Below are 26066 nucleotides of genomic sequence, written 5' to 3'. Positions count from 1 at the left end.
GAATTGAATGAGCAATTTCCATAGCAACGTATAACTGCTGTCAGTTTGTTGATTTTTCTTACCTTGATTAATGCTGATCGAATTGCTGAGCAATTGAAATCATCAAATTACCCTCTTTACCTTGTTATCTTGAGAGGTTTCTCCAGTGTTCTATCAGCTACCTTCAAGTTTCATCTCTTTATAATTATCGACCAATTTTGCTACCTTTTCATTAAGAGTGTTTATTTTTTGATTTTTCATGTTTTACCGTTAAAAGTATAAATTTATTTACGCTAAACTGATTCGATTGACTAAATTAGTTATGGCAGCACTTAAACCTAAAGTTGTCTTCGTTTTAGGACCTCCAGGTTCCGGAAAAGGCACTCAGTGCTCAAACATAGTAAAGGTACGTTCAAAATGTTGAAATGTTAACATGTCATGCTGTTTTTTTAATAAAGAAACCTGTATCACAGACAATGCTCATAATATCCTTGAGTCCATCTTTTATGCTTTTCGGCATTTCCTTTCTTCATATTTCTGACTGATTGTTCTGACTTTATTGTTTTTTACAGGAATTTGGATATGTTCATCTTTCAGCTGGCGATTTACTCCGTGAGGAAATGTCCGCGGAGGGATCTGAATATGGACAGTTAATTTCTAATCATATTAAAAATGGAACTATTGTTCCGGTAGAGATAACTTGTTCCCTTTTGGATAAAGCAATGGTTAAACACTGTTCTCAAGTCAATGGTACAGTTGCCGGAGATGCTTTAAACAGTGGAAAACCTAAATTTGAAGGAAATTTTTTGATTGATGGATTTCCCCGAAATGAAAATAACCTTGAAGGGTGGAAGAAAGCGATGATTGGTAAAGTTGAGGAACGATTTATGTTGTTTTTTGATTGCCCACAAGAAATAAGCTTAGAAAGATGTCTTAAACGTGGACAGGCTGGGTCTGGTCGCTCAGATGATAATGAGGAGAGTCTGAAGAAAAGATTGGTAACCTATTATAATGACACGCTTCCAATTATCAAATACTACGATTCGCTTGGGTTGGTTCGTCGAATTAATGCCTCACCAAGTGCAGATGAAGTTTATTCTGAAGTTAGAAAACTATTCCTTAATTGATAAACTTTCCTTGTCATTTTAGACACCTTCAATTGAAATTTCTTTCCGTATAACAGCTCTCAAATCTCCATGAGCTATTTTCTTAACTAAACTATTATCAGTCTCATGAAACTGAATATGTAAAAACTATTGTTTGTTGTTCAATTCCCCTTGAATTTTGTTCTCTATTATATTTTCTTTGTTAAGCTCAAATAGGAGAATCACCATACTGCTACTTTCATTGTCTTCACTAATTCAATTAATATGATGATTATCAATGTCATCTGTTCTTATAATAAGTAATTGGATTGACTAGACAAACTCCGCTGACAACTCAATCTACTTATTAGTCATATCCATCAAAATACTTGTCCAACCATAGCTCAATTTTAACCTTAATTGGATAACTATCTTTAGCTGCTACTCTATTCTGATATTGAAATAGATATAATTGTACAGTTTATATTAAATTTCAATGCTCGAAATTAGATACAATCGCTTTACTAGATGTTGTATTTCATTATCATTCTATCTCACATTATTCAATGAACTGAACTATTAAATCTTTTTAAAAAGAAATACTTGCGAAAAATCTCCGTTTTCCGCTCTCAACTCGTCTAATGTGTTTATCTAATCTATAATTGAGTCACTTTTTTATTACGATACACTTTTCGACGTGACGTGTAAGTTGGAAGCATTCAAAGTTTTGATTTGATGAAACACTTTACAAAATCTACAGGAAAAATCTGTAAATTGTTTGCTTCTATTTATTTGATTAGCTGCATGATGTCAAGGTTTTTAAATTGCTAGGTTAGTTGGCAAGGCGGAACGACTAGCAGATGTAGCATTTCACGTATTTGCTAATGACGATGGATCGATTGACGCAAATATTGATATTTATCATAATTGTCAGTTTTTATTATTTTTGAGATGTGCAAAAACAATCATATTTTATTCATTTATGTATTTATTTAGTTATCAATAGTCAACAGCAAAGATTTACACATTAATTCACACTACTATAAGAAAATTTTTCTAAAAGTTATGACAGATTATCAAAAGAACAATTAATACAAATTTTGACAATTTATAAATGTTAGTCAATTAATTCTTTGATCGACGATTTGAATTCTTGACCAGTTATTTCGCTCAATTCTCTTACTAAGAATAGACCTCTTTCTCGTTCAGTTAAACATTTCCAAGTATCTACATGAATCTGTTGAAAAATATGAGATATTAGTAAAAAATAAATATTAATTGTACAAAAAATATTGCAAATATTTTCATTTTACTCACTCTAAGTATTTTGATTCCAAGCGCTTCCAATGTACGATACCTAAGATCCATTTCCCCTTTTAATTTATATGGTTTGACACAAAAATCATCATCAGTTGTTGGCAAGACAGCAACTCTAAGAATAAACAAGATAATGGAAATTAATATTTCATGAATTAAAAAAGACAACGAAGTATGAGTTCTTACAATTGACTTTGAGGGTCAATTTGATAATTATGGAGAAAAAAGAGTCCATTTTGATCATTGTTACTTGTAACCAATTCGTTTGGTATTCCATCTCTATTTATCATTATCAAATTATTAATGAAGTGACCATAAGATGTCCAAATATTATAGGCAACATTTTTTGGACCTCCACAGCACAATTTTAAATATGAAGATAATGATTTTTCGAATAGACTAGAACTGCGATTTGAATTGAGGTAAATTATTGCTTCTTCGATATAAGAATCCAAGGTTGATTTAAGTGTCGATGAAGTAACGTTCATAGCTTCACATTTTACGCCAATGTTTAGTGTCAAAATATCTTGGTAAAAGATGTGAAGATCCTTTTCGGGTTTGTCGATTATACTAGATGCTTCATGTTCTGATAGCTCTTCAAATAAATCGTGTTCTTTAAGAATTAAATAACTAATCAAAGTTTTGGTCGATGAATAAAAGCGACTCCCAGAAAGCTTCACATCTTCAATAAGAATAGGACAAAGAGTGTTCCAATCGACATGTGTTGGCTTCCAATTTAATTTTCCCATAATTTGAATTATATTACTTGATGATAAAGATGAATCCCATAAAAATGAATCTGGCTTGGACACAATAAGAGACATGACTTTTTCTACAGCTTTTAAAGAGTAGTGATTATATTTCATTCCAAACCAAAGGAGATCATCAAATGCATTGAAATTGTCCAACGAATCAAGTTTTCCATAAAGTTCGTAAATACTATCACAGTATGATGAATTGTAGTAAATTTTATCGTCTGTAAGGCACATAGTCTTTAGAGTTTCATCAAAGTAATAATCCGGTTCAAAGTAAGCATCCTTTAATACAGCATCGATTCTCTGCCAATATCGATCAAGAATTTGTCCAACCAAAGGTCGACCAATCGAATCAATATTAGATTCAATATACTGATGGCATAAAAGGCCAAATAACTGAATTAGCTGTGAACTGTGCATGTATCTGATTTTGTTGAAAATCACTCGAAATAGAAAACGGATAGAATCTGTGTTCACTTTAGCTGTGATAGAAGCTTTGAGAATCAACAAAAGATGAGATGAATTACTGGCATAAAACTGTTTTCCAATTATTTTCTGCTCCATGGCTTTAGGTAAAGCAATTAATAAAGCTTTTAAAACAGGGTTACTAGGCTCTCTTTCCTCCTCAGGATCACGTTCGAAAGACCGATTTCTCTCTAAAAGTAAGTAAATATCAGCCAATTCACGAGCATCGTACTCATTTAAATGAACTCGCAACATCTGTAAAACCCCTTTAGTAATACCAACGTTGGTTGGTAGATTGATGCCAATAACAAGATGCGCTAATGAACGAACCTCTGTTGGTGAAAGATAACGTAATTTTTTCATCAAGCTGGTGCAAATTTCTCGGAACTTATTATCACTGAGCAACGAGTTTTTGACATCTCCTTCTGTATAAAAAGCTCTCAAGCTCCAGAGCTGATCCAGATCAGCGGCATATTGACTGTCATTATCCTAATAATATTAAAAGAGGTAAACACAAATAAGTTAGAAAAATATTATCAAAAAAATTAAATAGTCGATAGAAAGAAATTTAGAAAATCTCTTTACCGAAGTTGATGCTCTTTGTACAATCTGTCGCTTTGTAATATTGTGTCCATTATCACGGAAATACTTTGAAGAACACGAATTTTTCTTGAAAATCGGTGTTACATTAGTCCAGTTTGATGAATGATCAATTAACGATAATGATGCTAAGCACCTTTTAACATTCAATAAGTTACCGGGTTGAGTTAAATTAGATTTATGAATTTTGATAACTGGACTTAATTTACATGAATGAGTGAACAAGTTAAAATATTGATTCAACATCATAACAAACTTTTCTGATAACTGTGAAAATTATGCACTGGACTTAAAATTAAGACAATTGACTGATTAACACATGTTAAACAAATTCAAAACAAGCAACCAGATTTTTCAAATAACCTCATTGCGGCTGCTTACTGATGGTAACCAAAGTAACAAACTAGTGGCGGGAGGTTTAAGTTTATTGGTGGACTAATTAAAAATAAAGCTTTTTTTCAAGACTTTTTTTTGTAAACAATTCTGTGTGATTTCGAACATTTTTTATTTTCTTTTTTTTTTGAAATACCGAATTTTTATTGACTGTTTTGAGATGAATGACTTTATTCATTGTAATAAATGCTTTGCTGTACATGATTCAAGCGGTAAAAAATTTCTGTTAACCAGTTGTTCCCATATCTTTTGCTACTCATGTAGCGCGTCAGGTAAGTTTCTTTGATGCATGATCTTTTACAGTTAATTTTATAATTTTCTCTTTTTCTGCTCAGTGGCTAATGACCGAATCTGCCTTAAATGTAAGAACCGCTGCAACCTAATTCAATTAGATTCAGGCACCAGACCCGATATAAAGATGTATTTTGAGCCCCTCGATAAATTGATACTCAAATTGCAAAAGATTGAGAAATTTCAAAGGACACAGCGAGAACATTTATTCAAGCATCTGACTTCTGAGGTAAATTTTAATTATAACTTCACCACTGGTTGCACAGAAGAAATGACTAATTATATTGTGTGCTTTCAACAGACATCAAAAGGAAATCAAGCTCAAGAAAAATGGGAGAGAAAGATGTCCGATCTGAAAAAGGAAATAAACCACCTTCGTTCCAAACTCAATAATCGCTATGATCCTATTAAAATGTCTAGTTCGTCTGCTGGGTATTATTCACGCCAAAATAGCAGTGTGTTAGGACCAAGTCGACAAGGAACTTCATCTTCAAGATTACAATGTAATTCGACTTTTGGTAGTTTACGTGGAGCCCCGATTACACCATTGATTGATCACAGAATTACTAATTTAGATCAACACTCAAATTCAAGCTCGAAGATAACCTTACGCTCTGTATCAGACTTATCATCCTTTCAAACTCGCTAATTATGGATTATAATTAATAAATTATTGATAATAAATAGTGAATTATTAATTTGTGGAACATATTAATGAAAAGAGAGAAAAGAGAGAGTAAGAGATAAAAGGAGAGAAGAGAGATAGAGAGGGAGAAAGAGAGAGAGAGAGAGACATGAAAAGAAAAGAAAAGAAAGAACCTTCTGATTTCAAAGCATTTCAGTTTGAGGAGAGAGAGCAGTGCTTTGCTTTTGCTTCTCTCTCTACTTTTGCTTCACAACTATTCTGTCTATAAATAATTTATTGATTATTTCAAGAAATCATAGCCACCATCATCTTTATTTATTGTTGTAACAATCAAATTTAATTCTAGTGTATTGGTTGTAATCTTCCAGTTTTGTTTTGAGTTTATAGTGGTCTTATATCTTTACTTTTTTCTGTTGTGTGTACATTTGATGGCAACGGTTCTCAAAAGGCAAGAATCAAGGAGAAGGTTAGCAGCAATCACTTTCCTTTCCAACATTTCATTGGATGGTACCCACCGGGATACAAAGTTGGCCCCATTTGTTATAAATAACAATCGAGATAATTACCTAGAAGGCTCATTTGCTTACAACAGTAAACCATATCAACCTACATTTCCATCATCTGATCACCAACATAAAGAGTCTCACCAACAACTAAGCGGTTTAGTGCCACTTCACCAGCCAGAAGATAAACAAAATCAACATCCACAAGAATTAGAGAATTCAGAGATCCATTTGCAAAGACCAGACCGAAATAATTCTGACTCTTTATGGTCGGGCAATTGCAGTACAGATTTGAACGCGTCTAAGTTTGGTAAAATAGATGAAAATGGTGAATTTAATGATGTATCACCTTCACATTCAAGACGACAAAGTTGCTCATTTCCTCTCGGTCATCATTCTTCAAAAGATATCCGAAACTCAGTTGATCCTAGTGAAAAGTAAGTCTTAAAATTATTGTTTTTTGTCTGTTCAAATATCCTCTGTACAGTGGTGTCTAATATTTTCCATTTATTCTCCCTTATTTACATCCATTTCTTTTAGAGCTGCTAATTCAGATATTCGAGGTGTTTTATCATCGGTTGGTAGCTGCAAACGTAGTCGACACAATTTGTTATCATCGTCAAGTATCTTAAATCATCAGTTGAATAGCTGTGAAAGCAAATGTATGTGCCATTTCATAATTAAGATACATCTATTAGTAAAAATAACTTTACTCGAGAATTATGATAATACTTGATTGAGATCTATCTTATCTAATTGATTTTCTTTTATCCTTTTATCCATCTCTCCTTCAGTGTCAATTGCAACTCAACAATCTCTCAGATCGAGAAATGGTTCTTTGAATAGAGGTGGAAATGATGTACCTCTGAACTCTGGTAAAGCTACTACTGAGCAACGACATCAGGTTCGCTTCCAACATTCATTGAGAGAGCAAACAGTTCAAAACGAGAAAATAGTGTTTGTCGCTTCGAAAAGGGCTCCGGTTGCCTTATTTTCATACATACCCTTTTCAAGGAAATCTAACAATTCACTCAACAGGTAAATTATTGTTGTAATTACACTTCATCATAAAGAATTAATCAAATCTCTATATCACTAATCTATTGGCATTTTTCTTTCTATTTTGCAACCTCATCTACAGAGAAATAAAACAGGACTTAATAAATAAAAGAAGACATGGACCTGGAAGTGTCAGACAATTGTCCACTATCAGTGATGGCCCAGACCCAACCGATGTGTGCATGGTTGGATTCGAGAAACCTTCCGATGGACTGGAAGTTTCCTATTCAAATTTACTTAGTCCAACAATTAAACTAATTCATGGTAAAAAGGCTAAAATCCACACAACGGAACATAATTTTGTCAACCGCTGTATGTCTTATGACTCTACTGCTGCATACTCTGGAAAACAATCTGTTATAAATAATCACTATCTATTGCATCAATTAACTGCACCTTCGGTATTAAATGACTCTGAATCAAATCTTTTAAGAGACAAACAGCAGTATTATGGGTACCCTACAGCCTTTCTCAAGTACAATCCAGATATTCTTGATGATCCAGAATTGATTACTGGTAAACATAGTACTCTATTAGATTTTCCATCCTATTTGGTAAGACAATTACTACATTTTTTTTTCTTACAATATATTTATGAAAACACTCATCGACATAATATTTGATCTTATATTTGTTTAACTGATCAAAGTCTCAATCTGCGCTTCTCTTTCCAGACTTCGATAATAAATTACGTTAAACCTTCCGATCTTAAAAAGGAACTGAATGAGAAATTCAGAGAAAGATTTCCATACATCCAGTTAACCTTAAGTAAAATGAGGAGTTTAAAACGAGATATGTGCAAGATTGCCAAGCATGAGGTAAAGTAAAATTTTTTGTTTATTCAAGTAGAGATATTGTTTCAATCCAAAGATCAACAATGATTTTTCTTGGAGGGAAATGTGATTCTTTAATTTCAGTCTAGAAACATCTAATACTTCAAGTGATTTGTTGTCTTTGTAATGATGAGGTCAAACCATGAGTTCAATTAGTTCATTTTTGCTCTAAACTGTGATAGTGACTAAGTAATCGCATATTTTCAGTTATTTTGTGCACTAAAAAACCTTTAGTTAACAATGACATAATTATTAGAACGAAGTTCTATTTTCATTTTGTCCTTTTCATAATTTCTGAGTCATTTTTATATCTAATCAGTTTAGAATGACCAAAATAAGAATAAAGCATGAGTTTCAAGGTTATGTTAGCCTATGACTCAATTTTGAAAGAAATTGAAACATTTTCTGATTTCTTTCATCACTATAGCATTAAGTCAGTTATTATTTACTCTCCTGAAATCACATGAAGTTATGATGTTACCGGTAATCACCATTTCCCTAACTGAAGATTGTTTTTGTTGATAATGGTAACCGTTTGGAAAACTCCTAAACATTATCATTTTGATTTCAAATGTACTTATCTCAATTTTTCTTCATCTTTTATCCCATTTTGTCTTATTCTAGGGTAATATTGATTACTTAACTGTGGCTCAGGCGTATGTTTACTTTGAGAAATTGATCCTCAAATGTTTAATCAATAAACAAAATCGGAAACTTTGTGCTGGCGCTTGTTTACTTCTCTCTGCGAAGTTAAATGACATTAAAGGAGTCGAACTTAAAAAACTAATTGAGGTAATTGCTAATTATGCTTCATCCTTTATAATAATATCGATGCTGCTTCTCAATTACAATTTTACTCATGGCCGTATACAGTGTTGATTCATCTCAAGCCGATTAAAAAGTTTCAATGAAAAGAAATACCAGAGTACGAGATTTAGTTCATTGGCAATGATTCAAAATTCTATTTCAGCCTAAAAATTACTCATAATTCAATGTCATGACTCATAAAGCTGCAAGAAAAATCAGGATTAAAAATAATATCCTTATATCGTCAACTGACTGATCAATTGTTGTACCAACATGTATTGTCTAATGTTTAACATTTAATGAGTGCGAGTGGGTTAATATAAGTGATATAATTAATACTTCTAGATTAGATTTTATTTTATCTCATAATTGTTTCTTTTATATTGTACTAGTTTTGATCAGCAGACCTGTTAGCTACCAATGTTGTTGACATTAAAAAGCATTAAAGCCTGGGAATGTACCAAAAAATTGAGCTGAAACTTATCTTGCAATTTTGAGTAATTTTTCTATTTGCCACAAATAGATTAGAGTTAAGTATGGAAACATCCTTGAACTAAATTAAAAAAAAAACTATTATTATAACTTGAAACTCTTTAAATTCACTTAAAATTGATTAAAGACAATAATCAGATGAACATCAATATGATCTTTACGGCATCGACTTTTTATTTTTTTTCGTAAGATTTTCGCACAAAAACATATGTTATTATAACAAGAATATAAAATCAGCCTTTTGATTAATTAGGCTAAATATATATCTGATTTACTAATTGTTGTTTTTTATTTTGTTACAGAAAATCGAGAATACATTTAGAGTGGATCGTAAAGATTTATTTGCTATTGAGTTTACCGTTCTTGTGGCCCTTGAGTTTGGTCTTCATTTACCCATCAACGAAACTCTTTCCCATTACCAGAGACTCATGTTTGAAACTTAATCATTGATAACCAGCCAATATCATCTTCATCTTTATGTCATCTTCATCTTAACAATGTAAATACTGGGATGAATACTAGGACTGATGGAGTCAAAGTTTTCCTTTGCCACGCTTTTGTAAGCTCAGCTAAGATTGAGATTTCAAGATTATTGTTAAAGTAATCGACAAAATGCTTAATAAGACGGCAAACTACGTCATGTAATAGTTAACGTGTTACTGATATGGTTCCATTGAAGTGATCCTATCGTCATAAAATGATCACTTGCAATGACACACGAGGATCATGCTAACTATTACCACCAATAAGACGGAATCCTTCAAATCTTCTTTCAAGTTCAATTTTCGTTTCATCTTGTCTATACGTGTTGTTATCAAAAGTCGAATAACAGATTATACCTGGATTAAACAGAAATTAAGATGCCTTGTACTTAATTCCAATCCAAGTGGAATCTGTATTAGAAGTCAAAATTGTTGATCATTATATGCCAAACTATTTGTCTGGAGATTAGTGGAAAAGTCAGAAATTATCCCTTTGAAACACGTTGAAAAATGTCTTTTAATTCATTGTTATTCTTTTACATTTTAAAATTCAGATGGTTTAATCTATTAATATCTATTATCCTCATTATTATTATTATTATTAATTCTTATTGCTATTATTATTACCATTATTCTAGATATGTATTCTACGTTGAACTCTGTCAAAGAAAGCATTATCGATGAGAAAATATATAAATATAACTTCTTATACATGATTGATAAATTAATTTAGAAATTTGTTCACAAATTAAAGTTTATATTTAAGAAAATAGTCATTAAACAATTGTCATTTTTTAATCTAATCCAAATCAAATATTTGAATTTGAAATGTTTAAATTATAAAAATTAAACGACAATAAAAGAAATCCTTTATTGAATATGAAATTTCATTCTTTATTTTATTTTCATCTTGAACTCTATTTATTTTCGAATGGTTCATTAGTTAAACTTTTATCAAAAGTCCATTTTCATATTTTGGAAACAAAAATGTGTGTTTTTGTTGAACCCATGAACCCATTTCTTGGTGGTTCTTGACTCCTTACAAAAAGGCTTTGTGAATCGTCTTTAGGTCAATATGACATTTTCTTGATTATTTTATTGTATATTTAAGGCTGAAGGGTATCAAGATCTAAAGATTTAAGATTTATTGTTTAATTTTAAAACTATATCACATTTATCTGATCAAGACATTCAGGCTGACTCTGAGAATTGCTTCGAAACATTATTTTAAATTGTTTATTATTTACCAAGAGTAAGGCGGCTAGATACTACTTGGAAACCTTGTGCTGGACTTTCTCTCTGCGAAGTTAAAGGCGTCGAACTTGAGTAACTAATTGAGTTACGAGCAGATAATGTTTCTCCCTTATTACTGTCGATGCTGCAGATTAGTGGAAAAGTCAGAAATTATCCCTTTGAGACGTGCTGAAGAATTGTCTTTTAATTCATTGTTTTTCTTTTACATTTTAACATTCAGATGGTTTAATCTAGAAATCCTTGATTGAATACAAAATTTCGTTCTTTATTTAATTTTCATTTTGAACTCTCTTAATTTTCGAGAGATACATTAGTTAGACTTTTATCAAAAGTTCATTTTCATATTTTTTATCATCCTATTGAAGGCACTTTTTATGGAAAATTTCAAATGAATTACATTACAATTAACCTCACAGAAAACATTCACAGGTCAATGTTCATTTATTGTTGGAGTCAAATTATCTGGAATTTATGAAATTATCTTTCGTCTAAATGAAAACAATCAATCATGCTAATTTTAAACAAATGAAATATTAGCTGATTAGCAATCTTTACCATTCTCTTGATTCCCTATCATTGTCTATCATGGTAAGTATCAAGTTTTATATTTCATTCCCTAAGTTCAATTTGATTGATGCTCATCAATTGCTATTTTAGATAATGTTTATCATAATTATGAACATTAATATCTGATAATTATATAAAATTGAACTTGATATTATATACTTTAAGTCGAAATACCTGAACAAATGGTTTCCATTTCTCTATTATTCCTATTCACTTTTGAAGGAAAAACATAATTTTTATAGTTTTTTAAATATCTGAATCATTTTTTCGATAATTTCAAGATATTTCCGAAAAAGTGTATTTACTATAGGTGAAGAGAAATGGAAACAATTCATTTACCTAAAGAGAATAGAGATGTGGAATTCAAGAGATTGGAAATGGTTCAAGATGCAAAAACATTTCTTGAATAAGCTCGTCGGAAATTTAAGTTAAGTTAAATTATTTTTATGGTGATATTGGAATCATCATAGGCGTTCATTAATTATGATTAAACAAGAGATGCCATTGAACTGGTACGACTTTTTAGTGAATTTGGCGATCTTTTGGCAAGTTTACCGCCTCTAAATCGTATCATGTTCAGAGTTTGAACATTTTCTAGATTTACTGGAAATGTTGAAGGCAACAAAGTTATGTCGGTTGTACCAGAAATATTGCATTGTTGAACAGTCATATCATCTTTAATCAGTAGATGAGTGATGTACATCATTTTTCCTGGGCTTCTATTGATGATGATTTCAATCATTGACCGGATTTCACCAATTGTTTGCTCTTTTTTTACCTCCATTGAATAAAGTTTGCCATTTGAGTTGAAGTTTAAAGTAATGTCCTCATCCTCTGAGGATTTATGATTCAGACTATTCGAGTAGAAATATATTGCTTCTTTAGATTTATATTGGCCATCGGTTGAGTTAGTTGGCTGCCTAAAGCCTTTTAGACCATCCAAAGGATCACTAGAGTCTTTAAATCGATACAAGCCTAAACGAAAACCAGGTTCGTTGTAGTCCGGGGTGTCGAAAGGGACCAATGAAATAGCGTTAGATCCTGGTTTAAATCCACATGATCCAACAGTTTGTCTATCATTGAGAGTTCGATGCTGAAGTAAAAGCATTATGCCAGGATCGAATTTCATCATATCAGTGAGTAATGATCGAAGAGTTCGGAATGTAAGAGATGCCTGAACTTCGTTGAGATTATAACTTCTTTCAGCATAATGGAAAATCAGCCGAATCCTGTGTTCGGGCCTATGTTTGGGAATGTTGGAGTGGAATTTATATTGTGGCATTGATCCTCGTAAGAAACCAAATTTTTTATCATCTTTGTCCTCATTTGTAAGTCCTGAGCTTGGTTTAGAATCAACTGACTCATAGCTATTGTTGCGCTTTTCTTTTCCAACTTTATTAATCTTATTAAATCCTGGCCTTCTTGGCGAATTATTATTGTTACTATCGTGCGACGTCAATGTACTGAAACCATTGGTATCTCGGTCATCTGGAGAGCTGCATTTATTTTCGTCATCACCTACAGTCGAAGATCCATTTTTAATCTTGCCAGCTCTTTCACAACGTAATAGATCCAACTCTCGCCGAAGCATATCTATTTCATTTTTAAGTTGTCCATTTTCCTTCTTTAAAATTTCGCCGGTTTCCTTAAGTTCAACAAATGCAGACCGGCAACTATGCGTTTCACTTATTCTAGGTGAATCACAGATTTTACAAAAATTGGTTGGGTTAGTGGGACAAATATCTCTATGGGTCCAATAATCGCGATAAGGGATCACCTGGTTACAATTGAATTCACATCTTAAAGTTAAATTGGATAGTCGAGCTATCTCACGGATACCCAATTCACGTAGAGATGCAGCATTAAAACCAGTTGTCAAGCACCCTTCAGCTGGGCAAGATGATAATCCAGAGTCACAATATGTATCAACACAAGGAAGACAAAAAATATTGGAACATTTCACATCAGGTCCAGGAACATGTTCCAACGGATCGACGGCCATGAAGTGGCAAATTTTACAAACATAATCACTAGCAGATGATGGGTCAGTGAAAATATCTGGACTTAAAAAGGTACGATTGAAGTCGTTCTTTGTTTTGACATCAACCTGTTCTTGATTTTCATTGCAATTCTCCATATGTTCAACAGGAACATAAAATCTTTTAAAAAAACTCATAGCATGAAAAATAGAGACAAAAACAAATTAGTTAATTCTAAAAAATGGCTACTACAAAAAAAAACACAACACAGATGTTAACGAGATATGAGTATGGTTTATTGTATAGAGTATGAGGAATCAACAAGTTGCTGATGGCAACACTCACTGAGTGTCACTCAGTTCCCCGATAAAAGACTTGCTGAAAATAGCTTATTTTCACAGCTCACACTATTCTTACTAAATGAGCATTGAATTTTTAGCAACTAATAATTAAGTGAGTGAGTTTTGATACTAAACTGTTGAATCTTTACAAAAATGGTCGCTCAAAAATAGTGGGAATGAACGCAAATGTAAAAATAACGGTTTTACACAAGGATATTAAATAAATAAAGTTATAAAACACTTTTTTGATTAATTTTATACTGTAACGTGAAAAGTAAATGATGATAGAGGTTATAGTGTAAGGGACGACTTTATTGTAACATTAGGTTCAGATGAATGGAAGGACACACAACACAGTAATACAAATCATGGGTACCAACTAAAAGATGACTTGACACTCAGGGGTCGATTAAAATTAACTTTAAATAAACTAAATAACAATTCTAATTGTTAACTCTTACTCTTAACTTCAACACTAACTCTTATTTCCCTCTTACTAACTTAATTCAAACTCTCCTCAAAGATCGAGAGAGATTTACTTTATATCAGATAAAGGGTTTCATCAATATAAACCAGAGTGCATTGCCATACATTCGTGATACAAACATGGCTAACATTGAATAATAACTTAAATAACTTAATTAACATCATCAATCGGTGGGAAAATATCTCATAAACCTTATTTAGGCAAATCATTAGATATGCAGCCGATATTTGCGTCTCAATACCAAAAGTAGACTTAATTTCGTGCATTAAATATCTTTAATAAGGCCGATGCTTCTGTTTCATTTTATTGTGATTCTGATGCATTTGACTCTAAAGAGAGCTGACAACACTTCAAGCATGAAGCAATTCCAAGTTCAACATTTACTTGTTCTGACTCTGTTTCGATTGAACATAAAATAGATCATCTCAGCGTATTTCCGAAGCCGAATATTAGAGAGTCGAAGATGATCTGTTCAAAAAAGCTTTATTAGATCTTACTGATTTTTTAAAGGGTCATGCATTCAACTTGAAATAAATCAAAATTGACTTAAATGGTCTTTAAAGAAGTGTAGGAAATTATGAAGGTTTTGGGTTCGAGACTCGTTCGCTTTAAAATTTTGATTAAAAATTTATTTTAACCCCTGCGCTACACTTTATCTCGTATTTTAATGATTTTTAAATCTGAATGTAATATATCCAAAATATATTACATTACCAAAATATCTTAGGAATCACTAGGTTAGCAGAAAAAAACCTCGACATTTTTTCATAACCTACCATCCTCTATCGAATGACACCTCGCTCATTCAAAAGTAGCTCGGGTGTTTCAATAGCTTCCCTTGTTAGTTGCAATAACTCAATGAAAAAAGTTAGTTCCATAATATTTTAGCTATCCTGATTGCTTATGATTGTTCCATGACTGACGGAATTCACTGAACTTATTAGATTCTAAAAATAACATCTTGTCACTTAAACTATCGCGGTTGAGAGATCAAAGAAAGTGAAAAGTCAAAAATTTTTTAAATTTTTTCGATCAAACTATTGGAATATATTTTAAAAAGTAGAGGTGCCAAGTGATTTCAATCGATCATTTTATTTACATATAAAATTGTAATAACTTTACAAAAATAAATCAATAAGAAATCTTTGGGTTTGAATATCATCTAAAATCTGTCGCAAGTCTTCATCTGTGAATCTCGTTTCCAATAATGGCAATAACGCTTTCGCTTCTTCTGGAGTTTCTGGACACAGATTTGCCAATTGAGCAAATTCAAATTTATGTAGCTTTTTATTCATCAATTGATGTCTAACAGCAGCAATTGTTTCACGATTCTTAAATTTAATGAAACGCTGGCAATAATTTAATGTTTTGGTGAAAATTTCATTGAGTTCTTGTTCCTCTTCTCGTTCCCTGTTTTGTTGTTTCCTGTGTTCCATCAACATACAAACTTCACTGGTCAATAATGTTTCAGCATTTTCAAATTCAACTGGAAATTTCAATTCGGTTGCATCTTCTTCGACTGCAACAGCTGCTTCTCCTTGTTGATTTGGTAAAGCTACGATTTGAACAACTCCAAAAGAGATTTGCCGTGAAAATTCGTAAAGTTGAAATATATGAAGATATTGTATGATGAACTGAAATATCACAATCAGCTAATCACAACAATTGCCTCTGTAAATCCTCTGTGGTTTGAAAGTTTCAACACAAGTCATTGGAAAGAGCAAAACAAGTATTTAATGAATTTTTCCTGGATTTTATCCTTCGATTTTGAAACCAGACTTTGATTTGAGTATCAGTTAAACCAAGTTCATTAGCCAACATCTTTCTCTCTCGTCCAACCATATATTGATTAGTCCTGAAGATTGTCTCTAAAACTTCCAATTGAAATGCACTGAAAATGGTTCGAACTCTTTTGCTTTTCTTTTGTTTCTTTGAACCTGTTCAGATAAAAGATAAAGTCAATACGTTAGTTATATGATTAACTGAAACGAGCAAGAAGCGCAAAGAAACAAAACTTACTTTTAGAAGAAATTCCCAGTAAATCTTCGATTCCAAAAGATGTCAATTTATTACAATTAGTAGATTTGTTCTCGATTGATGTTGTTGTATTTGCTATTGAAGTTGCTGTTGGTGTAATATTTTGTTGAGTAAAATCCAATGGAGAAGCACATTCAGAATGGAAATTAGTTGTTGAATTTGGAAGTTGAATTTCGGATGATTCATGTTGGTTTCCATGAAAGTATAGATGAGATTCTTGGACAATCATGTTGAGACTTGACTTGATGTTTAGACCTTCAGCTATAGACACAAACTGCACATTCAATCTGGAGCACCTTTCATTCAACTAACACTTGAAATGCAAGTTTACGCCTTTAAAGGAGGAGTTTTTACTGTTTGTCATCTTTCATCATCATTTCTCATCTTTCTTCATCCATCCTCCTCTCTCTCCTCTCTCTCCTCTCTCTCTGCGCCTTGCTCGTCTCATTGAACGCAGGTCACTTTCAAGACATGATTATAATGATGATTATGACATTTGCTATCTTAGACTTTTACTTTCGCCCTGTTGATTGTAAAAAAGTTTAAATTTAGACCAATTTCACTTTCTTTTTTCCTTTCAGATGAAATAAAAAACGAAAGTTGACACTAAAACTGATTAGTTTCGGCAATAACAATGAACTATTGATGGACTGAATGCGCTCAATTGGCTAATCTATGAAAGTAAAAGCGTTGTTACCATTTTTAGAATCCAGATTACCGATCAAGATGAGTTACAAATTTAAGCCTTATAGCCAAGTTAAGGGAAGGTGAAATAAAATTGAAACAAAGATGTGTTTTTTGCTGCAAAATGACCCATCTCTTGGTGGGTCCTGACTCTTTAACAACAAGAAACACTCTGGGAATCGCCTAAAGATTTTCATGACCAATTTAGGGGCTCTACATGATTCCTAATTGAAGATATCGTCTTAATAGATTGCGAGACAATTACCTGGTCTTAAAAAAGTCATTCAGAGTTTATTCCCTTTCCAAATCTAGCTCAACGTTTATTGCCATTATGGCTACTACCATTAGTTTCATCTCGAGAAACATCTTTTTAAGTAACGGTGTATCTTAACTGTCCATGACCACCCTGTTTAATGCGCCCATTAGATACCTAGTTATTTTAGTATCATAAAGAGACAAAAAAAGAGTCACCGTTATATTTGGCATAACACAAAATACTTTTTGTATGGAAATCACTCAAGTGTCATAGAAGACAACTAAGAATGCAATAAAGTGGTGCAAATCTAGCTACCTAACTCTTAACAAAAAACAATAAAATCATTTAAGATAATGTTTAGAAGCAATTCACAGAGTCAACCTGGAATGTCTTTGTCAGAAAAATGTAATTAAATTTTAAAATTAAACAAGAGATCTTGATAGCCTTCAGCATTTATGGAAACCGGGCCGGATGGAAAGGCTACTCGCCAAGCATATTATTTCATCAACTATAGAGGATTTGTAAATGTTGTCAAATATAAATTAGATTTGATACGACGCAAAATTGAAACGGAAGAGCTTCACTGATCTTGAAGCAGATCAACTATGGGATCATGTATCAAATGAATTCAAGTGTTCATATTGTGGGGAAATAGTGGAAGAGGATCCTGATGTGTTACCAAAAGCAGACTCTCGATTAATGTTGGCCAAGTTCAATGATCAAATGGAACCTTTATACATGTTACTTAAGGAAGTCGAAGACATTAAGATACCAGCCGATCTTCTTGAACCTGATCCTACTGAAGTCAATGGCTCTACAATAAAAGTAAAAACAAATGAAGGGTTCGAAGGTATGGAAGACTAAAGACAAATCACAATTTGATAGCGTGATGATTATGAAACGAGCATAAAGATAGAAAAGGATGACGAAGCAATTGAGGAAGTGGTCAAGAAGGAGCAACCTCTATGGTTAGCCAAAGTTAGTGTATATCCATCAATGGCCGATGTTACAATCACCAAGAATAATTCAAATAAAATCAAAGAAACTCCAACTCACCAAAAGATGAAAATGGTTACAGTAAAGAAGTATTAGAGGCACTTCTAGTTCACTAAAAATTAGAGCATACAAACGACGCTTCAATGTCCAGTATCAAGGCAAAATTACGACTAGATATCGGATGACCTCAATTCACATGTTAAGGATGAAATAATGATAGAAAAATTATAAAATGTTATGAATTTATGGATTGTAAAACTGAAAGCAAAGAGTAAAGAAGAAGAGACTGCGATGAATAAAATACCGATTTGTTGCTGTATAATAGCACTGGTGGTGCTAGTAGTAAGAAACACTTTCTTTTCTCTTTCCAACTTTAATAATTATCAATTTTTTTAAATTGATTAAATTGGTCAATTTTGATTAAAAAAAGAAAGAGAAAAGAAAGTGTTTCTTACTACTAGCACCACCAGTGCTATTATACAGCAACAAATCGGTATTTTATTCATCGCAGTCTCTTCTTCTTTACTCTTTGACTGAAAGTCATTTTGATTTACTCGATAGTATTGTTTAAGTATCGATACTATTGATCAATTATGAATACTTTAATCCTTTTAATTTGTTATTTACAATAATTTTTAGTGTAAATCTCAATATACGCAGCTGTATAATTAATATATCGACTTACAATTGAAGCTTAAGCTTACCTTAATCTTTGCTTTGCTTGCCATTCATGTTATTCATTTTCATCTTTTCTCTACTAATAACTTCCTTTTCTCATCATCTTACCTGTCAAAGTGAATTACCATTTGTCGGCTCCTTGAAAAAGACGCTTTCGCTACTCAAATTTCGCTAACCATTAATATGTATTAGCTGAGTATCTTTGAGCCAATCTTTCAATCTTTCAACAACTCACAGCTAAATTAACATAAGAGACTGCTTGAAAAACATCGTAAACAGAAATCTTTGTTTTTCAATTAAAATTGTTGATATTTTAGAGTTGTTAGGAAGGTTGAAAGATTGTTTGAAAAAAGACTGAAACACCGTTTAAGCTTTTCACCTTCTTAAACTTGAAAAGAAAGGATTAAACGAAAATATGAAATACAATAAAGTAAATAACAGGTTTATCTGGCCATTAAGAACATTACAATAATTACCATCATTAACCACTATTTTGGTTTGTTAATGGTTAACCTAAACGACCTTAACTAGAAAAATAAAGAAAAACAAAGAAAAATAATTGACCACATAATGAGATCTTAATGACCTTTAAACCCTTTTCACTCAACATAACAATAAACATAACGTTAAGCATTGCAATAAAAAAACTCCTCCTTCAAAGGTGTAAATTTGACTGAGGTTTGCCTCAACTTGAGTCTCGTGCTATTCAGTAATGAGATAAATTATTAACCGAATAATACAAAATTGAAAAAATAATAGTTCCGTAGGTAGCAAAAGAAACGCTGCCAATCATGACTTACCTTTGACAATCAAAATATCGATACATTGATGTCAATCATAAGTCAAAAAGAGGCTCGCTAGATTAAAGGGTAATGTAGGTTGTTACTGAAAACCCACAATTAACACAATTATCACATTTATCCACAAATTGATACAAACGGGCAAAAATGGGTAAAAATCAATTTCTTTCATATTTAGACTCTGTTGGTTTGTAGGAACGTAAAAACTGAGTCAATCTGTGAAAAAATTTATCTGAACAGTTTTCGAGAAAATCGAGGTCAGAGTTTAAACTTGGATCGCCTTTTGTTCAGCTTTACTCAGAAACTCATTTTACTGGGTTAGCTTCGCCTACAATCATCATTATTTCACCAAAAACTAGATTTCATTATGGACTAGAAAAGTATATGACTGAGTACCGAATCAAATCTGAGCTAATTCATTTAATAATGAAGACCCTTCTAACGTATAAGGATTATGTTTAGCTTTATGAATCAAGTCTAAAATCTGGTAACATAAGTTATACAATGCTATATTTTTTTTAGGATCTTGAATGATTTAATTTTTCAATATATTGTAGTCCATAATGAAATCTAATGTTTGGCCAAGAATGATGATTGTAGATGGTACCATTCTCAAAATACTGAGGCTCAGAAACAGAAAATGTTATTTGTCAAAATAAGACCATTTTCTGGTCGGTCGTCAAGAGATGCATAAATCAAATGAGCTTCATGATAAAATCTGCTTCCATAGCTGAACAAAAGGCGATACAAGTTTCAACTTTGATCTCGATTTTCTCGAAAACTGTTCATGAGATTTGCACAAATGGACTTAATTCTTATGTGCTTACAAACCAACAGAATCTAAATTTGAAAGAAATCCATTTACCTGTTTTTGCCCATTTGTATCAATTTGAATTCCTTGACTCCGAAAATTTGTAGCTTAAAATTTGAAGTTTAGTACATCAAGTCTGATCAAAAATGAAATTATACAAAAGAAAATTAAAATTTTCTTCACAGAATTAATGAGAAATCTTACCGGTGAAAACTTGATGAAGAATCAAAATAAACTGATGACAGATCTTAGTCAGATTGGAAGTCTCAGAGTCTCATTGAAAGAGAATCACTAGATTCAAGAGCAATATATAGATGAGGTGTTCATCTAACATCTAACCATTAAAATTTCCTACCTTTATTGCACATTTAATCACAAGTTCAAAAATTTAGGCTTGTTGAACAATTTAATATTGGCAATTTAACACAAGAATCAATGAAACTGAAAATTGTATAGAAACTATCATCTGACTACATCACTTTGTGTCAAGAAGGAGCTGTTCTTCCACATGTGGCTGTTATTGCTTAGTTTCTTTTGTTATTTTTTCTCTCAAACTGTTTAGTCATTTCTTATTCTTTAAATTAGATAATTTATTAATTAACCGGTGAACATGGTTTTCCAAAGTGCACATCAAGCAATTGGTCGAATGGACAGCTTTCTAATACCAAGTAATATTTTAAATTTCATGCTGAGATGGTTAATATCGCGCTTCTCTTACTCAGGTAACTTTCTTTATATTCATTTTCTTTGCTCATTACTTTCTTATTATCTCAAATCTCAAATCCCAAATCCTGCTAATTATTCAAATTATATTTAACAGGAGCTCGTAATCATTGTTTGGCAATTATGAAGCTCAAGGCTCACTGGCATTACTTACAACTTGCAGCCATTAGAATGGTACAAAAATTCAAGTGACAATGATCTTCTCTATTGGGGCTTGGACTATCCACCTCTTACAGCTTATCACAGTTGGGTTAATGGATTCATAGGCAAATCCATCAATGAATCATGGGTCAGACTTCATACTTCAAGAGGAACACAAGGATATGATCATAAGATTTTCATGAGAAGTACAGTTTTGATTAGTGATGTAGTCATCTATTTCACCGGCCTTATTTACTACTTCATGGTTGTGAGGAAACCTCTTAAACCACGAGAAAGAGGAATGCTTGCCACTATTGGCCTGATGTACCCAGCATTGATTCTCATCGACCACGGGCATTTTCAATACAAGTTCAATTCAGTGTCAGTCTTGGATTTACTGTTTGGGCTGTGGTTATGCTTATAAGCGGCAGATATTTCCTTGGTTCTGTCTTTTACTGCTTAGCACTCAACTATAAACAGATGAGCCTCTATTATTCTTTTTCGTTTTTCTTCTTTCTTCTTGGAATTTGTTTCCAGTATCCTAATCGTACTAAAAGTATGATCACCTTAGCCACCATAAGTTCAGCAGTAATCATGACATTTATAGCCTGTTGGTTCCCATTTATTTGGGATTCTGAAACTTTTCTATCAGTTGTTTATCGTCTGTTTCCCATATCAAGAGGACTCTATGAGGTAATTCTAGTTTTCATGTGCATTAATTACTCAGTATTCATTACATTTTTGATGACCAAATCTAACTCGTTTATATTTTCTCATCTACAGGATAAAGTTGATAACATATGGTGTTCACTTGAAGTATTGATCAAACTTAAAAGACTCATTTCACCTTCGAATATGGCCAAAATTTCTGTCACAACTACCTTATATGCCTTTTACCGTCAAGATTCAAGAACCTGACGATGAAAAATTTCATTTATAATATGGTAAATTGGACAGTTGCTAATCTTTTCCCCATATTTTAACACTTTCATTATTCTCAGACCGGAACATCATTGATTTTCTTCTTATTATCCTTTAAAGTTCATGAGAAAACTATTTTTCTTGTCGCTCTGTAAGTTTGAAATATGACTCCTTTTTACCCAAACAACATTGATTTTTCAACTGTATCTTCTTTTCCAGGTCTGTTACTCTGTTGATTCACAAGCATCTATCTACCATGTTGTGGCTTTACATAATATCAACTTTTAGGTATGAATTTTTCTCATAAACATCAACCCTGGCTTCAGTGTCTTATCGAGGAGTGGAAATCTTATTTTTGAGTCTAACCGTTCTAATTTTTCGTCAACAAGAAATGCTTCTGAATGTTGAGCTTGATTGAATTATTCTTGGTGATTGTAACTTCAGGCTCTGATATATCTCGACTAGCCATTCAGGTTGATCTTTCTTCACTGTTTCCTCAATCAATTATTGAATCATTATACAGTCAACACTATAAACCAACAAGGGTAATGGTTGTTATTAAATATGCAACTAAACTCAAATTTCCAGTTGATGAACAGAAGCTACACCAATTAAATGTTCATAATTAGTCAATCTGATAATCTATAATTATGCCTATCTTGAAATTGACCTGCGTTCAATGAGATGTACAACAATAAGATGAGGAAAGGGCTGACGCTAGAAACTCCTCCTTTGAAGGTGTAAACTGTTTCAAGTGAGAGTTGAATAAAAGTTGCTCCAACTCGAATGTGCAGTTTGTACCTTTAACAAGAAATAACATAAGAAAGTTAATTGGATTCCCATTTAGTCAATTGTGATACGAAATATAATACTTTGGGCATTGAAAAAGAAGAAAAAAATTTAAATTTAATTCTATTTTTGGGTTTTGTTATAATTGAAACGTTGACAACAATTGAATTCACCTAAGTGAATGTAAATTGTTTACAAGTTAATCTATCGAATTGTTGAAAGATAATGAATTTAATGGCATAACCTCAAGTATCACTTACAGATTAAAATTCAATTATAATTAACAATTGAGCACGCATTGGGCGAATTGGATCCCAATAGTTGACTATAAGGTCAACTTATGCTTAGTTGACTTAAGTGTGATGCTCTTGATAACGAGATTGATATCATGCATTGAATTGTCGATTAAGAATCTTTGATCATGTTATTAAATAGCAATTGATATCAACAATTGGTGGCAACAATTGATTGCATTTGAATGTTGAAGGAAGCTTTAAATGTAATTGTGAAGAGCATGCAATTGTGTTGATGTTGTTGATCAATCAACCGAATCAAATTATTTGTTCAATAGGACAATTTAGCTTTGGGTGCTTCAATAACGATTGTATAGAGAGTGAAAAGGAGGTGAAAAAAAGACAGAGGATGAAGAAGACACAGACATATTGATTTATCTTCATTTTACCTCCAAGAAGATTAGCAAAGATGAGCAAAAAAAGGATGACATTATTTGGATTCCCAGCATTTCATATCATCTTATCAACCTTATTTTATAATGAAACTGAATAACATTTTACTCTTTATTTTTTGTCAAAGATTCTGATGGTTAGTCAAGTTAGTGATGATAATATATTGTGATAATAAAATGCAACAGTGACATTGTAACTTTGAAATACTAATTAGATACCAAGCATCATTGAGTTACAAACTCTTGAAATAAACTCATAATATTAAGTTTATTTTTAATGAAATTTATTGAATGAATAACAGTTAAGATATTAATTATTGTTTTATCATTTTTAGATGTAAAGACACCAAAAAGAACACCAAAGGATACGGTAAAGGTGATCTTGTAAAGTAACTTTTTGAACAAAAAAAGATGGTCAAAGTGAATATACAATAAAATAATTAAGCAAATGTCGTATTGACCTTAAGGCGATTCACAGAGTCCTTTTTGTAAGGTAAGGAGTCAGGACCCACCAAGAGATGGGTTCATTTTGCTTGCACAAAAAACACACACATTTTTGTTTTCTTCTTCTTCTTCTCTTCTCTTCACTTCTTTTTCCTATTTTAATGACATTTTCAACATAAAACTGGACTAAGTAAACTTTTGACTGTAAAACATTGGATTCTACCTGAGCTTTAGTTGTAAGGCTTAAATTTGTAACTCATCTTGATCGGTAATCTGGATTCTAAAAATGGTAACAACGCTTTTACTTTCATAGATTAGCCAATTGAGCGCATTCAGTCCATCAATAGTTCATTGTTATTGCCGAAACTAATCAGTTTTAGTGTCAACTTTCGTTTTTTATTTCATCTGAAAGGAAAAAAGAAAGTGAAATTGGTCTAAATTTAAACTTTTTTACAATCAACAGGGCGAAAGTAAAAGTCTAAGATAGCAAATGTCATAATCATCATTATAATCATGTCTTGAAAGTGACCTGCGTTCAATGAGACGAGCAAGGCGAAGAGAGGAGAGAGAGGGGAGAGAGAGGAGGATGGATGGAGAAAGATGAAGAAAGATGAGGAATGATGAGGAAAGATGACAAACAGTAAAAACTCCTCCTTTAAAGGCGTCAACTTGCATTTCAAGTGTTAGTTGAATGAAAGGTGCTCCAGATTGAATGTGCAGTTTGTGTCTATAGCTGAAGGTCTAAACATCAAGTCAAGTCTCAACATGATTGTCCAAGAATCTCATCTATATTTTCATGGAAACCAACATGAATCATCCGAAATTCAACTTCCAAATTCAACAACTAATTTCCATTCTGAATGTGCTTCTCCATTGGATTTTACTCAACAAAATATTACACCAACAGCAACTTCAATAGCAAATACAACAACAACCGAAAACAAATCAACAAATTGTAATAAATTGACTTCTTTTAAAATTGAGGATTTACTCGGAATTTCATCTAAAAGTAAGTTTTACTTCTTTTCCCTTTGCTTCCAAATTACCTTACCTGACAGTATTTTAATATACATTTACCTACACTTTAAACAGATTTAAAAAACACATTGAAACGAAAAAGAGTTAGAACTATTTTCACCCAATTCCAACTGGATGTTTTAGAGACAGTTTTCAAAACTAATCAATACATGGTTGGACGAGAAAGAAAGATATTGGCAAGTCAACTAGGATTAACTGATGGACAAATCAAAGTTTGGTTTCAAAATCGAAGGATTAAGTCAAGAAAAACGTCGAGTTCACCAAAATTTAATTTAGTTTAATTTCATTGATTGAGTTTGTTTCAAAATGATTTCCATTTTCAACTTATCTCTTGTTTCATATCCTTTTTTTGTATATAATTTCAATTGTTTGCTCTGAACAACAAAAAGCCTCTTAACTTGATACAAAATAAATGTCATATTTGGTTTCAATTTCAATCTTTTTTTTCTTATATTCATTATTACTGCAAAAATATTAAACATTTTCTGTAATCAAATATGGAGTCATTTAGCTGACTGAATACGCTTTAAATGGTGGATTATATCGCGTCGACTAATCATTACATTTGTTAATCACTTTGCCTGTTAACTTTCATTACAACAATCGATTGATTTTCAAGGATTGAGATTTTGACTCTTTGCTGAATACCAATCTTTGTATTATTAGACAAATCAAGAAAGTTAATTGGATTCCCATTTAGTCAATTGTGATATGAAATATAATACTTG

The 26066-nt window shown here is 32.1% G+C and overlaps 6 protein-coding genes and 2 pseudogenes across 8 annotated transcripts; 5 read left to right on the top strand and 3 right to left on the bottom strand.

Annotated features, from left to right (window-relative positions):
* The first annotated feature begins 79 nt into the window (after positions 1 to 79).
* Cmpk (cytidine/uridine monophosphate kinase Dak1) lies at positions 80 to 1588 on the top strand. The gene is made up of 2 exons (XM_015928204.3): positions 80 to 385; positions 552 to 1588. The coding sequence occupies exons 1-2, from the start codon at positions 302 to 304 to the stop codon at positions 1104 to 1106; spliced, it is 639 nt and encodes a 212-aa protein (XP_015783690.1). The 5' UTR covers positions 80 to 301; the 3' UTR covers positions 1107 to 1588.
* A 387-nt stretch (positions 1589 to 1975) lies between these two features.
* On the bottom strand, positions 1976 to 4560 carry LOC107361320 (uncharacterized). The gene is made up of 4 exons (XM_015928138.3): positions 4187 to 4560; positions 2568 to 4090; positions 2382 to 2496; positions 1976 to 2301 (listed from the first exon to the last, which is right to left on the bottom strand). The coding sequence occupies exons 1-4, from the start codon at positions 4448 to 4450 to the stop codon at positions 2182 to 2184; spliced, it is 2022 nt and encodes a 673-aa protein (XP_015783624.2). The 5' UTR covers positions 4451 to 4560; the 3' UTR covers positions 1976 to 2181.
* Positions 4561 to 4603: 43 nt separating this feature from the next.
* On the top strand, positions 4604 to 5583 carry nenya (RING finger protein nenya). The gene is made up of 3 exons (XM_015928192.3): positions 4604 to 4866; positions 4930 to 5114; positions 5187 to 5583. Exons 1-3 carry the CDS (start codon positions 4755 to 4757, stop codon positions 5532 to 5534), a joined length of 645 nt encoding a protein of 214 aa, XP_015783678.1. The 5' UTR covers positions 4604 to 4754; the 3' UTR covers positions 5535 to 5583.
* Positions 5584 to 5730: 147 nt separating this feature from the next.
* On the top strand, positions 5731 to 10592 carry LOC107361330 (CDK5 and ABL1 enzyme substrate 2). Its single transcript, XM_015928150.3, has 7 exons — positions 5731 to 6471; positions 6575 to 6696; positions 6829 to 7072; positions 7176 to 7647; positions 7768 to 7911; positions 8551 to 8718; positions 9528 to 10592. Exons 1-7 carry the CDS (start codon positions 5960 to 5962, stop codon positions 9666 to 9668), a joined length of 1803 nt encoding a protein of 600 aa, XP_015783636.1. The 5' UTR covers positions 5731 to 5959; the 3' UTR covers positions 9669 to 10592.
* A 4819-nt stretch (positions 10593 to 15411) lies between these two features.
* Positions 15412 to 15777, bottom strand: LOC107371421 (DNA-directed RNA polymerase II subunit RPB4 pseudogene; annotated as a pseudogene). Its single transcript, XR_016198601.1, has one exon. The product of XR_016198601.1 is annotated as a DNA-directed RNA polymerase II subunit RPB4 pseudogene (transcript).
* Positions 15412 to 18570, bottom strand: LOC107361389 (uncharacterized). Its single transcript, XM_015928229.3, has 3 exons — positions 18369 to 18570; positions 16355 to 16895; positions 15412 to 16272 (listed from the first exon to the last, which is right to left on the bottom strand). Exons 2-3 carry the CDS (start codon positions 16599 to 16601, stop codon positions 16034 to 16036), a joined length of 486 nt encoding a protein of 161 aa, XP_015783715.2. The 5' UTR covers positions 16602 to 16895; positions 18369 to 18570; the 3' UTR covers positions 15412 to 16033.
* Positions 18571 to 21059: 2489 nt separating this feature from the next.
* LOC107371412 (dolichyl pyrophosphate Man9GlcNAc2 alpha-1,3-glucosyltransferase-like) lies at positions 21060 to 24326 on the top strand (annotated as a pseudogene). The gene is made up of 6 exons (XR_016198600.1): positions 21060 to 21319; positions 21418 to 22154; positions 22245 to 22405; positions 22463 to 22533; positions 22602 to 22670; positions 24192 to 24326. The product of XR_016198600.1 is annotated as a dolichyl pyrophosphate Man9GlcNAc2 alpha-1,3-glucosyltransferase-like (transcript).
* A 702-nt stretch (positions 24327 to 25028) lies between these two features.
* On the top strand, positions 25029 to 25775 carry LOC107371406 (uncharacterized). The gene is made up of 2 exons (XM_015939481.3): positions 25029 to 25309; positions 25393 to 25775. The coding sequence occupies exons 1-2, from the start codon at positions 25066 to 25068 to the stop codon at positions 25617 to 25619; spliced, it is 471 nt and encodes a 156-aa protein (XP_015794967.2). The 5' UTR covers positions 25029 to 25065; the 3' UTR covers positions 25620 to 25775.
* Positions 25776 to 26066: the final 291 nt, after the last annotated feature.

The sequence above is a fragment of the Tetranychus urticae genome, chromosome 2, assembly GCF_039701765.1.
Source record: "Tetranychus urticae isolate SD_2017Ah chromosome 2, NJAU_TeUrti_SD_1.0, whole genome shotgun sequence".
Taxonomy (NCBI): Eukaryota; Metazoa; Arthropoda; class Arachnida; order Trombidiformes; family Tetranychidae; genus Tetranychus; species Tetranychus urticae.
Note: the sequence above shows the minus strand (reverse complement) of the source record. Positions and strands in the feature narration are given on the sequence as shown.

Coding starts and splice junctions, on each gene's coding strand:
- Cmpk (XM_015928204.3), top strand. CDS start 302: ATGGCAGCACTTAAACCTAAAGTTGTCTTCGTTTTAGGACCTCCAGGT. Junction 386..551: donor AGTGCTCAAACATAGTAAAG/GTACGTTCAAAA, acceptor TGTTTTTTACAG/GAATTTGGATATGTTCATCT.
- LOC107361320 (XM_015928138.3), bottom strand. CDS start 4,450: ATGATGTTGAATCAATATTTTAACTTGTTCACTCATTCATGTAAATTA. Junction 2,497..2,567: donor ATTGACCCTCAAAGTCAATT/GTAAGAACTCAT, acceptor GTTTATTCTTAG/AGTTGCTGTCTTGCCAACAA. Junction 2,302..2,381: donor TTGGAATCAAAATACTTAGA/GTGAGTAAAATG, acceptor ATTTTTCAACAG/ATTCATGTAGATACTTGGAA.
- nenya (XM_015928192.3), top strand. CDS start 4,755: ATGAATGACTTTATTCATTGTAATAAATGCTTTGCTGTACATGATTCA. Junction 4,867..4,929: donor CTACTCATGTAGCGCGTCAG/GTAAGTTTCTTT, acceptor TTTTCTGCTCAG/TGGCTAATGACCGAATCTGC. Junction 5,115..5,186: donor TCAAGCATCTGACTTCTGAG/GTAAATTTTAAT, acceptor TGCTTTCAACAG/ACATCAAAAGGAAATCAAGC.
- LOC107361330 (XM_015928150.3), top strand. CDS start 5,960: ATGGCAACGGTTCTCAAAAGGCAAGAATCAAGGAGAAGGTTAGCAGCA. Junction 6,472..6,574: donor TCAGTTGATCCTAGTGAAAA/GTAAGTCTTAAA, acceptor CATTTCTTTTAG/AGCTGCTAATTCAGATATTC. Junction 7,912..8,550: donor GCAAGATTGCCAAGCATGAG/GTAAAGTAAAAT, acceptor GTCTTATTCTAG/GGTAATATTGATTACTTAAC.
- LOC107361389 (XM_015928229.3), bottom strand. CDS start 16,601: ATGATTGTCCAAGAATCTCATCTATACTTTCATGGAAACCAACATGAA. Junction 16,273..16,354: donor ACTGGGAATTTCTTCTAAAA/GTAAGTTTTGTT, acceptor TTATCTGAACAG/GTTCAAAGAAACAAAAGAAA.
- LOC107371406 (XM_015939481.3), top strand. CDS start 25,066: ATGATTGTCCAAGAATCTCATCTATATTTTCATGGAAACCAACATGAA. Junction 25,310..25,392: donor ACTCGGAATTTCATCTAAAA/GTAAGTTTTACT, acceptor CACTTTAAACAG/ATTTAAAAAACACATTGAAA.